Consider the following 12,984-nt stretch of genomic DNA (forward strand, 5'->3'; position numbering starts at 1 on the left):
ATTTTCATGAGATTCACAAGATAGGTAAAATAAATTCATTAATCTCAATAGGATAGAAAATTCATTTCCATTTCATACAATTGATTTCATATGAGGGTATTCAAGTCTTTTATGAAAACATGTATCATCATTTAAAATCGAAACATAAGTTTCGTCATGAAACCGTCAAGACCAAACACATCATGATATCACATCTATCATCAAAAGACTATCAAGAAATTCATACATAGATGTACATGCACTATGTCATCTTAATATGTCATGAGAATGTCATCTTAATTCGTCATAAAAACGATTAGACCAAAAATATATTAATCTAAAATGAGAGTTTCAAATCAACATTTACTTCAAAAACTCATGCATGACATAAAATCATCAAGATACACATGCATGGATTAATCCTAAGCATTATCACATATCATATAATTATCATCCCTAATGTTGCATACATCATTCAACATTTCATAACATGCATGAAACCTTAGCAATATATTTTTCATGATCAAATTTTTAATTTTTCAAAGATGCCAAAAAGAAAAAAATGATATAATTTTTGAAAGACAATTTTTTTATTTCCTATTCCTACTATCTAAATTAAGCACTCATGAAAAACTTCAAGTAATTTCAAAATAATTCAAGAGAGTTGAGTTACTTACCTTGTAGTCGAAGCCCGTCAAAGCCCAATTCGCCGTTTCATCTTTGGAAGTTCTTGATTCATCCTTGGTTGCCTTCCTCTTCTTTGGCCTCTTCCTCCATTCAAGTTCATTGTTTATTTTAGATTTTTTTTAATAAACTTATTAAGATTTAGTGTTCGAAGTTCAAGTTCATCATTGTCCTCATCACTTGAGTCATCGCTCTAAGTGGTTTTCATTTGTTTGGAGTTCCAAATCCTTTCTATTCTTTGGAAGGTGATTCAAGTGCTCATCGGGTTCAAAATGTTTCAAAAATGTCATTTTATAGGTCATTAATGACCCGATTAATTCTTCTAATGGAAATCATTTAAATTTTTTATCTCTTGTATTGCAGTTATTTTAGGATCCCACCTTTTTGGATGGGATCTTAAGATCTTGCTTACGAGATCAAAATTCAAAAAAGATTTACCAAGAACTCTTAGATTATTAACGACATCCGTGAAACGGGTGTACATGTCGCCTATAGTCTCGCTTGGTTGCATTCGAAAAAGCTCAAAATCATGCAATAAAATGTTAACTTTCGAGTTTTTGACTCTATTAGTTCCCTCGTGCGTGATTTCATATGTTCACCAAATATCAAAAGTCGTTTCACATATAGAAACCCGATTAAACTTGTTTTTGTCTAAGGCGCAAAACAAGGCATTCATAGTCTTTGTGTTTAAAGAAAAATACTTCTTCAAATCCGACCATTCGTTTATCAGTTTAGAGGGAAGTTGAAAACCGTTTTCAACAATATTCAATAAATCCAAATTCATATAAATCAAGAAAACTCTCATTCGAGTTTTCCAATAAGTGTAGTCCAATCCGTTAAACAACGGTAGACGAACAACCGATAAGCCCTCTTGAAAGCTATGAAGAGCCATTTCTCTTAGGTGTAAATCCGAAATGAGAAATACCGGGCTCTGATACCGATTGTTAGGATCAAAAGCACTAAGAGAGGGGGGGGGGGTGAATTAGTGCAGTGGAAAACTTTCGACGTTTAAAACTGCGTTCATACTATGAAATTATTTTCGACGTAAAACCGTTTTCGGAAACTTAACTTGAAAGCAAGTTCGTAAAGGAGTGCAGCAAAGGTAAAGAGGAAGTAGAGCACATATGGAGGTTTGTAGTAAGGTAAGCAGCAAGAATAAATGCAAATCAGAGAGCACCGCAATTTTAGAGTGGTTCGGTCAATCTTGACCTACATCCACTTTTGGCTTCCTCCTCCAACAAGGTCACCGACGTCCACTAGAGGCCTTCCTTCAATAGGCGAAGGCTAACCACCCTTTTATAGTTTCATTCCTTTTGACGGGCTTAGGAGACAACCCTTACAGAATTTCTTCTCTCCTCTCTTAAAAGTTCAAAACTTGGAAGAAAAGAGGGAGGAGAACTACTAGCATTTACAACACTTTTGAGCTCTAAAAATCACAAAGATTTAATTTTCGGTGCCCTTTTATGCAGGAAAGGGTGGTGTATATATAGGCCCCAAACTGGTTTGAATTTGGAGCTCAAAAATGTCATTTTCCGGATTTCCGGGGTCCTGGCGGTATTACCTCCTAACTGGGGCGGTACAACCACTTGGCAACTCGGAGACTGAGCCTCTGGGCGGTGCCACCGCCTATCAAGGGCGGTTGCACCGCCCAGTCTCGCTCAGAGACTAAGCCCAGGCGGTGCCACTGCTTGACTAGAGCGGTTGCACTGCCAAGTCTCGCTCGGAGACTGAGCCCAAGCGATGCCACCGCTTGACTGGAGCGGTTGCACCACCCAGCTTTCTTGGGAGACCATCTCCTGGGCGGTGCCACCGCTTGGTAGGAATTCTGGTCCGAATGGGTTGATCCATTCGGCCCAATTTGGGTCTATCAAGGGCCCAATTGTCCCTAGATTAAGTTAATGGGATCACCTCCCATTCCTAACTTAATCTACATGCTAACTATGATATTTCTTGAGACATTTACTATAACTTGCTCCGATGCATCAATCGCTTCTTCCGGCAAGCTTCCGGCGAACATCCGACGAACCTTCGGCGATGCTCCGACGGACTTCCGGCAAACTCCTGGACTTGTGACGATCCACTTGGCGAGTTCTGACGAGCTTCTTTAGCAAGCTCCTGGACTTCTCGGATATGTTCCCGCAGAACCTCCGACGACCGTCCGGACTTCCGTCGAACTCTCGAACTCCCAACGTGATCATAGTCTTGACTCCGGCGCAACTCCTACTGCATGCCTTACTTCCATCGTAGCTAATCCTATACATGTAAATCAAAACTTCGATCGAGACAATTAATCCTAAGCAATTAACTAAGTTGTCCGGCATATCATTGGTCCCTCGACGCTTCGTCCGATTATTCGGCGCATCGTCCTCTCCTGCGACCTATTGCCCAATCGTCCAGTTGACTCCGCAACTCCGATATCCTTGGCATATACCCGCTCTTCTTGGCTCGATGCCCGAGTCCACGGCCCGAAGCCTTCTGTTGATACGTCGACCGATCCACCGGCCCGACATCCAATCTTCTGACATGTTCCTCCGGCACAACTTGATTTTTCCTACTTTAATTGTCTCATCCTGATTGAAGCATCCTATGTCACTCAAAATGCAGATTAAAACATAAACACATATCAAGTTGTTTCATCATCAAAATATGAGATTCAACAAGTGTCAGTCTAACACTGACACTGCCTTGGGTGGTACCACCGCCCAGGTCTAGCGGTACCACTGCCTAGGGGGCAGTGCTAGGCGGTACCACCACCTTGCACCGTGCCAGGGGTGGTACAACCGCCCAGACTGGCGGTACCACTACCTGACATAGTCTCGAAGACTATGCCACGACAGTGAGACTTCTTGGGGCACTGTTTGGGTCTCTTATTGGGCCCAACACAGTCCTTACATGGGCCTAGCTAGTCTCTAATTGGGTTGACCCAAATCCAAACCCAATTACGTGCTAACTACGAAATCTAAGACATAATCTGAGCTAAAGAAGTTCGTAAGTGTATTCTTCCGATGAGCTTCCGGCGATCTTCCGGCGAACCTCCGACGATCTCTCGGCAATGTTCCGGTGGACTCCCGGTAAGCTCCTGGACTTCATGACGATCTTCTTGGCGAGTTCCGATGAGCTTCTCTAGCAAGCTCCGAGACTTCTCGGCTGGTTCCGATAGAACTTTCGGCGAACATCCAGATTTCCGACGAACTCTCGAACTCCTAACAAAGTCGCGTCCTTGACTCCGAGACTTCATTTTGCTTCATGCCTTGATATCGTAGTTAATCCTGCACATGTAAAATATACTTCGATCTAGACAATTAATACTAAGCAATAATCAAGTTGTCCGGTATGTCATTGGTCCCTTGACGCTTCGTCCGATTCTTCGGCGTATCGTCCTCTCTTGCGGCCTATTGCCCAATCGGTCAGTTGACTCTGCAACTCCAATATCCTTGGCGCAATATCCGCTCTTCTTGGCCCGATGCCCGAATCCATGGCCCGAAGTCTTTTGTTGATACGTTGACCGATCCACTGGTCCGACGTCCAATCTTCTAACATGTTTTCCTCCGGCATAACATAATTCTTCTTGCTTTAATTGTTTCATCTTGATCGAAGCATCATGCGTCACTCAAAACGCATATATTTATCAGTAGGTTTGGGCAAACCAATGTTTTATATGAGTTAACATTACTACTACATAATTAGTTTGCTAATAACGTTAAGCTCACTGTATACACTACATTAGACATATGGTATTTAAATAACCAAAGGTTAACTTCAATTCTCCTGTGTTACATCTTGCCGTTATATATATTAGTGATGAAACTACTACTAAGGTTCCATGATCCGTGTGGGTTCATATGAGATGAAATCAGAGTCATACAAATTTTGAAGAGGCCCAAAACCTCCGTGATTCGGCAAGATCATGTATACTTGTCATAAGTTGAAGTTTCTCTCGTTTGCTGATTTAATTGTATGTAGCATAGCATTGTTGCCATACTCTATGAAATTATGGGTTGGAGATATATGCGTGCTGTTCAATGACAGGTACATGTTTCGGACTTATTCGAACCTACGAGCTTAGCAGCACAGTTGGACATCTCGTAGACTGTTAAAAACTTGTAGTGGCTGATGACCTCTTCGTGGTTGTCGAGCTACAAGTTTCCTTCTCTGTCTTTTGTTTTTTTTGATGTTTTCACTTCCATAACTCAAGCTACTATGATCTAATCTCATGAACAGAACTGGTAAAAGACTCGATCAAACAATCTTGAATCTCAACAAATATCATAAGCAAATGAAATATAACTCAATCTTGAATCTCAAAACAAATAATTTTCACTTTTATTTATATAAAATATAACCCAATCAATATCATGTTCACAATCCTTTATAAAAAAATTGATTAAAAGAGCATTTTGTTGATAGGGGAGAAACTAAAATATAAAATATCTAAAAGGATCTCTACATCTTATAATCGATTATAAGATAGAAAAACAAAAGATTTCGATCCGTAAAACCAAAGAGTCAAATCGCTTTAGTCTTTTGTGGATCATCATTGCCTATCATCTGCGCTTTCCTACTAGAGAAAGGTATCCTTAACCCTAGATTCATTTATAAAATCAAATTATTAATTTATGATTAATTAAAATTATGTTACTACCATCCTCTTTTCTCTTCTTCCCCTTCACTTTTGGCCAATACCAGAGAAAGCAAGGAGAAAGAAGAGTTGGTGAGCTGTGTTTGTACTTTTACCATTCATTCCCTGGTAATTTCTATATTTATGTTCAGGTTCTTAGATAAAAATATGGATATTACGACTACACATGAACCATTTTTGAAAAAACAAGATGTTGAAAATAAAGCTATAAGTGAAGCGCACTAAGTTTAAATTTCTGCAACAGCTTTGGCCATCAGAACTTGACGTGAAGCCCACATTCGCAATTCTAATTGTGTGTAGTATCCTTTTCAATTGTCACAGAGAATTCGGACCGTCTGATTGATTCTCCCCAATCACAAAGCATCCGTCACTCCCATTAAACATTACAACCATCCATATAGAATGGGCTTCCATCTGCTAGTTTTGGACCACTAAATAGCTGCCACATCTGAGTACAGCAAAATGATACAGTGAAAGAAAATAACAAATCACCATATTACATGACCTCGTTCTTTACCGTCTACGCCGAAAGATCACAAAAAGTAAACATCAACGTACAATTGGCAAGGATTTTTCGCTTAAATACACAACACCAATAAGACAACAATGATATCGCACAGCATATTCTTCGTAGTAATTGTATCACTCTCAAGCTTTCTCTTGCATCTCTGGACATGTGCAATTAGCTTGTTCTTGTTTTAGTTTCTGAGAAAAAAAAACCAGTATTAAGAAAAGGGTAATTTCAAGTCAGCTTGTTAGTTTCTCTTAAGAATTCTGAATTGATTAGTATAATATTACACAAGTGATATGTTCCATATTTAAATCTACGTATGAGCATCATATATTTAATGTAGTAAAATTAATTTTAATGGAAAAAAAAAAAAGTTAGTGTTGCTATGATATATCAGTCACTCATAACACAATGTGTTCTCTTTTCTGTGAGCTAAGTGGTCAGTTCTTGATGAAACCTATTTAGATAGGAGCAACATAAATAATATATCTTGTCTCATCAGGAAGTGAAATTCATACAACTGAATCATGCCACTTGGTTGTCATACAAATTCAAAAATCAAAAGCTTTTCGGATTTGGACTTCGTATTTTATTCTCAATAGAATATTTAGCAATAATATAATATGCCCCATAAGGGAAAAAAAGAAAAATAGGTAGCAAGAAGGAAATCAGAAAGTTTCCATTTAATTTTTTCACTAATCTTCGTAATTGATGACGACCCAGTTTCTACAAAAACTAGTACGGTTTGAATTTGCATGGTGACTTTTACATGCATAAATACCAATTTAAGTTGAAACCACTCTAACAGTGTTATAGGTAGATAGGGTGAAATAAAAGCAATAATGGAACAAACATTGACAATGCTTTAAGTAGCTAGGAAAATGTATCTTAAGATGAAATAAACAAAGACAAGTACCTGGAAGACAGCATATGCTGCTGTTCATTAAGTTCTTCCCCCCAACTTGGTAATATTTAGGAAAGCATATTAATTAATAAAACAATCTACTAATACTTGACAGTCTTGGAGTTTGGATATTATGTTTCTAATAACCATACTTTTCAGAAAAAAATATTGCCTTACGGTACGCACCTGAACTTGGCTCTGCAGCTCTTTGATGTGCTGAATTGCCAACTCCAACATGTCTGAAGTGCTCGTTTGCTTCAATGAAATTGACAATAAAATCATCACTTTTTCAGAAGAACAGATTTGCAGTGAAAAGGTATGCACAAAAATGAAGTGATCAAAGGAGACAGACTTTGTGGAGAATCCATTTACTGGAGAATTTGTATTCGTCTAACTTATGATAGAAGGATATAACTTTCATCACTAAACAAAATACTCTTGTGTTTGTTTTACCTTGTCCATGTTAGGCACAAGATCTTGCAATTTTTGCAACCTTTTGCTAATTCGAGTTCTCCTCTCCTAACAAAACAGCAAGATTAAGTTCAGAACAAAATTAGAAGTATAAATAGCACATACAACATAAAGCTGGTGTAAGGAACAACAATTATGTTGCACAGAACTAGAAACCCAGGCCAATGGTAAAGATGTTGGGTAACAAAATGTGATGCATGGTATACACATAAACAAGTGCTAGCATATTTTCTCTGTCAGGATGCATATACAAGAAATCCAACATCACAGGGAATACTTCATTTAGAGGAAAGAAAAGAACAGTCTGTCTAACCCTCTCAGCAATGCTCCGGGGATGTGTTGCACAGCCACGCTTAGCTCGGACTCTGCAAGGGACTGAATCTTGTTGGACCTGAAGGTATTTCTCTAAAGCAGACATTTCTGATGAAGTCCTTGGCAGACTAAACTGACATATGGAAATTTCATGATTAACAGAACCATAGTGGATTAGAGAATAATTGGACATGAAGTTAAAGGCTGTGAGATATGATTAAGAATCTGGCCATGCATTACTATAATATTGAGGCAAAAAGTTATACTTTCTGAGGCCAGGAAAGTGGGTGATCAACTTAAGCAGCGATGATTGTTGAACAGAGACCTCATGATGTACGAATTGCTAATAAATTAATTCCTAGAACTGAGTAAGTCTGCAACTATTGATCACAGTGTCATTACAAGGTAATAGGTAATAGGCTGTACATCCTATGGTCACTATAAAGCTACATCTTCGGTAAGATTCTTGGACTTGTCTCATTTATGGCAGTGTTCCATCCTTCATTCTTGGACCTTTACTACAATGATGCTGTCGATAGATCAAAAATTATTTCGCCCCAGGTGACGAAGATCTGACATCGAGGTGCCAAACCTTCCCATCGATGTGAACTCTTGGGGAAGATCAGCCTGTTATCCCTAGAGTAACATTTTCTGCAGGACCTCTCCTACAGTATCGTCACCGCAGTAGAATTTAACCACCATGAATCGGGATCCTGATGTATATAGATACAAATGGTCCAATGAGAGTGCCCAATTACCTGAGAGTCTACATTACTGAGACCAGTAACTATATCCCCATTATTATCTTTGGCCCGTTTGCTAGGTGGAGCAGTAAACACAATTGAATTGTTATCATCCCATGAGCCCAACTGAAAATTGCCAGAAATGTATGATTGGCCAGCATGCCCAGTTGCCTCATCTGAGCTGTTGCAGCATGTATCAGTCTCCCCTATTTCGGGGATGCTCAATTCTGAGATTTGTGACAGTGAATCCTGCCTTGAAAAGCTCCATTGGGACCGCAGCCTTCTATTTGCATATGCGTGGATGCCATCTGTGCCTGCTTGAGAGTAATTTCCAATTGCCCTTGTAGCAGAAAGACCTATTTATAATACATAAAATTCAATCAATAATGAAATATATTAGAATTCTCATGCTCTTTTTCTTTGAGAACCCATAAGTACAGAAGAACGCATAAGAGTTTCCTTGCTTTACTGCCGCCAAATTCCAAAATGTCATACAATCCGGTTCCTGGTTATCATAATTCTAGAATGCATAACTTCTATAAACAACAGAAACCCCACTAATAGTCTGTCAAACAAGCAAACCACTTAACCATTTACCACATTGCTTTCTCTGTAGTTATATCTTAGCTTTTAATAAAGTTTAACTAAAGAAATGGAAGTTTTACAAAACAAATATGGTCCAGTAGACCCATACATTCACTCTGACTTGGATTTTAGTTTCAACTACTAGACATTGACTCAACAGTTGATGCTTCATGGTTTTGGAATTTCTATCTTTTGTTTAGAAGCCAAATTGTCAACAAGAAAACCTTGTAAAACTAATAATTGATCACCAAAACACAGAAAAGTGAAACCAGATGATTGTCATTGTTTGTCAAGCATTAGATATTACGTTTCAATGATGTCTTCAGAGCTTTCAGCTATAATAACGATAAAGAATATTTTATAAGATAAAAATAAAGAAAATAAAAACAAAGTTTCATTACTACCATGTAGCTGGCATGAAATGCCTTATTGTTGCTTAGGTGTTGATGTGACATTTCATTAGTGGAAGCCTTATGCACTAGGCTACCTTTCTCTTGAATAACAATTGTTTGAACGTACAAATAACAATCTGCCCATGAAGCCAGTGGCAATTTAATGTAACTATATTCATGCCACAAGTACAGTAAATTACTAGGTACAATTTACTGCAAGGCAAGTGGCAAGTTCTATGCAACTAAAGGATCCACATGTGAGTGGCACCTGGAAAGTTTGCCTGGTCTAGAAACTGTTATGAATACAGCAGTCAGAAAATAGTAGGAATAGGTGGGAGCTAAAACAAATCACTTGAAAGAGTAATAGAGTTTTGGAAGGCTCAAAATTTTGGTAGAGTGGAACAAAGCCAAACAATCTTTGTTGTCTAAGCGACAAATGAAGGAAATGTTCAGATATTAAATATAACAATCAAACAAATGGAAGATAATTGCTACACACCCCAAATGTTACCATAAGTTCATTGTCATCCTAAACTCTTTCTAACTTGCACTTCAATCCTTCCTTACCGAAAAAATTATATTTTGTTTATTTAGGAAAAAGTTTTATTTCAATCCTTATATAAAAGAAAATCATACCAACTGAAAATCTAGAGTATCACAAAATCAACCAAATTTATCAATCTGCACTTAATCAGTATTTGTATGCTTTTTTATCTACAGATCTTCACCACCCCAAATCATCCAAAAAACAGATCAAAATATAAGCAATCACTTTTGACTTGGACCATTTAAAAAATTGTGTATAAATATTAATGGGCTATTCATTAAAGTCGGGAAAGCTACATCTTCCAACCAAATATTAGAACTGAAGAGCAGGAAAACTTCTGAGAGATGTATCCTGGAAAGGAAACAATTAGGCTCAAGGTAGCCACATGACATGTTTTCTTACGCAACTTGCAAATTATTGATATGACACAAACAAACAAAAAAATTTATCCCTTTTTGAACCACAAGTTAGTCAACAGATTAGGTGAGTTAATGCTGAAAGAAAGAGTTTTATTGTTAATATAAAAGCCAAAGCATAAATCCTAAAATGTTTGAAATATTAACAGAATGATTCATGCACTCACTGATGCAACTTTCCAGTTTTTCTTGCAAAAGCGTAATTAGGAGTTCAGAAGTGCAAATTAGGCTTTGGTCAGTGAATCAAAATTAGATCTATAAAAAATAAGCATTTGCTTATGATGTTGATCACATTGGCGTAAGGTTTGCACACGTTAATCACCTAGTAATGGTTTAGCAGGTGGAATCTAATGGCCAACCCACTTGCATTTTATATGACAATCCATCATCATCAACTCGAGATCTTTCTTTTTTGTTAGCTAAGGTAGACTAGCAAGTGCATCTTGAGTGACAAATAATTCTGAGCATAGATGGCATCATTTCATCACTGCACATACATCCAATTATAAGCTTCTTATTTCTTATCATTTGATCCATATGTTGCAATTCGGATGCTAGCTATGGTAGACCTTAATAATTATCTCTTCATTGCAACACCAGCTATGCAATGCCATCATGGTCCACATGACACATGAGGTTGGGCATTCATATCCGCTTGTGGGCTCCTCTCCAGGTTCATTCCCCCCGGCACACACACCCCAAGCCTTCTTCGTATTTATCTACTCTAGTTCTGATGCCATGTCCCCGTCGTGCAGATCGATGTCAACGCACGACCACAGTAATGTTCACTGGACTTAGACATGGCTATCAGCTGCTCTTCAATCGAACATAATACAGTACCGAGGGCCAGCTATTGGACGACACGAGATCCGTTCTAAATCGGAACGACACGTGTCGCAAAAGAATCGATTAGATGACGAAATTGGTATAAGGGCAAGAGAGGCTGACCGTGATCCGTTAGGAGATGGGAGAAGAAGCCAGCGGGCGAGCTGCTGTGCCGTACCAAGGGCGACCCGGCGGCCGACACTTGGAGCTCCTCGGGGGCGTAGGGCCCATGAAGGCACGCCCCGCCGGTTGCCGGAGCCCCCGGGGTGTCACGATCAGAGCCCCGGCAGGCGGTCCGGCAGCTCGACTCGGACGTGAGGCACGGGGAGTCGCCCGAGAAGAACCGGCCGATCATCCCCTCCGACCCGACGGCCGACAGCTCCTCTCCTCCCCTGCCGGTGGCGACCGAATCGGCGAGCCCCGATAGGAACGAGCCGGGCGCCGAGCCGTATCGGGAGAGCCCCATCGGCGGCCCCATCGACTCCGGTTTCCTCTCGCCGGACGCCGATTGGTTCATCGCTTCCAACTGCTAAGAGAGACAGAGAGCCGGTGGAATCGATGTGAGGGGCCGAGGGGAATAGTGAAGGGTACAGCTGCTTTATATTAGAAGGGAAAAGAGCTAAGGATTAAGATTAAACGCTTAGTGGGTCCCATGCCAAAGCGCTTGGATTAGTGGGGGGTTGCATCTGTGGAGTCGGGAGTATATTACTACCTCACAATTTGGGAGGAATAAGCAGAGTCAGCGTTCTTTTTATTTTGATTGGCTTCCCATGTGATGGCTTGTGGGGCGCATCAGAAGAATCTTTCACGGGAGACATTGAATTCAGTCATGGATTAAGATAACTTATTTGCCTTTGTAAATAATATATGACATGTGAATTTTGGGAAGGATGAAGAGCTGGCTTTGGGGAGGACGAAGGGTTTTGTTTTAATGTTTTGGAACTGACTTTGATGGTAAATTAGGCACATTATTATAGGATGTAAATCATTTTGTTTGTTTTAGGATTAGCCAATTTCATTCCAACTCAAATCTAGTTTGTCATTTGTCACCGGTAATTGAGTCTATCATATAAAATTTATCAAATGAGATTTGATATATTAAATAGAGAATTAGGTATCAAGTTATGAAACGAGGTTTCGAATTATCAATCGATGAGTTTGATATATTATTATCAAATTAATATTTTATATATCAAATTTATTATATAAGATAAGATCTTGAATCATCAATCCTTTGATATATTATTATTATATTAATATTTTAATGTAAAATTTATAGGATAAAATTTTAAATCTTTACTTCTTGATAATTAAGTTTGACAAATGTTAAGTATTTGGTATAGGATATTCTGGTACCACCCCGTTGGTAGTCACCTCAAATCACACGTTGTGCCACTTCGTAGTGCACGTATCTCAAAGTAATTCAAAACGACATAGATTGATATAGGAACAGTTGTATCCTAAAGCGATGCGGTCCAACTCAGAAGCAACACAACTTGGCTCTAAAGCGATGCACAACAAATCTATGCTATTTGGAATTGCATGAAGCAACACTTGCCATCAAGGATATAACCCTACAAAGCATAGAGTCAGGAGGATGGCCTCGAAACAAACGAATTACCCACTTAAAATGTTGGCGAACGCTAGCAAGCATAGGGGGAGCCAACTCCCTATGAAATATATAAAAACCACCTGGGGTAGATGCTAGGGGATAAGATTCATTGTCCACAAATACTGACTTAAGCTTCGGAAGGGTTAAGTCGGAACTCCCCTCTGTAGTGTTGACTAGTTGTGTAGGGACTCAAGACCAGAAGCCCCTCGCGGATCTACCAAAAAAACACCTTATGAGGCGGTGACCATGATTCTTCATTCCTTCTTCGTGAAACACTCCTTTCGAGTAATTATGCAGATGACCTTATACTATCGGGACCAAACCAAGCCACACCCTTTCCCGAACTATGGCATGAAGAATCATA

General features: G+C 39.1%; 1 protein-coding gene across 1 annotated transcript; it reads right to left on the minus strand.

The window, feature by feature from the left end:
* Positions 1–5,641: 5,641 nt before the first annotated feature.
* On the minus strand, positions 5,642–11,664 carry LOC135678090 (transcription factor bHLH128-like). The gene is made up of 6 exons (XM_065190463.1): positions 11,132–11,664; positions 8,259–8,599; positions 7,502–7,633; positions 7,171–7,236; positions 6,904–6,972; positions 5,642–6,007 (listed from the first exon to the last, which is right to left on the minus strand). Exons 1-6 carry the CDS (start codon positions 11,523–11,525, stop codon positions 5,951–5,953), a joined length of 1,059 nt encoding a protein of 352 aa, XP_065046535.1. The 5' UTR covers positions 11,526–11,664; the 3' UTR covers positions 5,642–5,950.
* Between the last annotated feature and the right edge of the window lie 1,320 nt (positions 11,665–12,984).

Source organism: Musa acuminata, chromosome BXJ1-1 (assembly GCF_036884655.1).
Source record: "Musa acuminata AAA Group cultivar baxijiao chromosome BXJ1-1, Cavendish_Baxijiao_AAA, whole genome shotgun sequence".
NCBI classification, from domain to species: Eukaryota; Viridiplantae; Streptophyta; class Magnoliopsida; order Zingiberales; family Musaceae; genus Musa; species Musa acuminata.

Coding starts and splice junctions, on each gene's coding strand:
- LOC135678090 (XM_065190463.1), bottom strand. CDS start 11,525: ATGAACCAATCGGCGTCCGGCGAGAGGAAACCGGAGTCGATGGGGCCG. Junction 7,634..8,258: donor TCAGTAATGTAGACTCTCAG/GTAATTGGGCAC, acceptor TCCATATGTCAG/TTTAGTCTGCCAAGGACTTC. Junction 7,237..7,501: donor CCCGGAGCATTGCTGAGAGG/GTTAGACAGACT, acceptor CTGTTTTGTTAG/GAGAGGAGAACTCGAATTAG.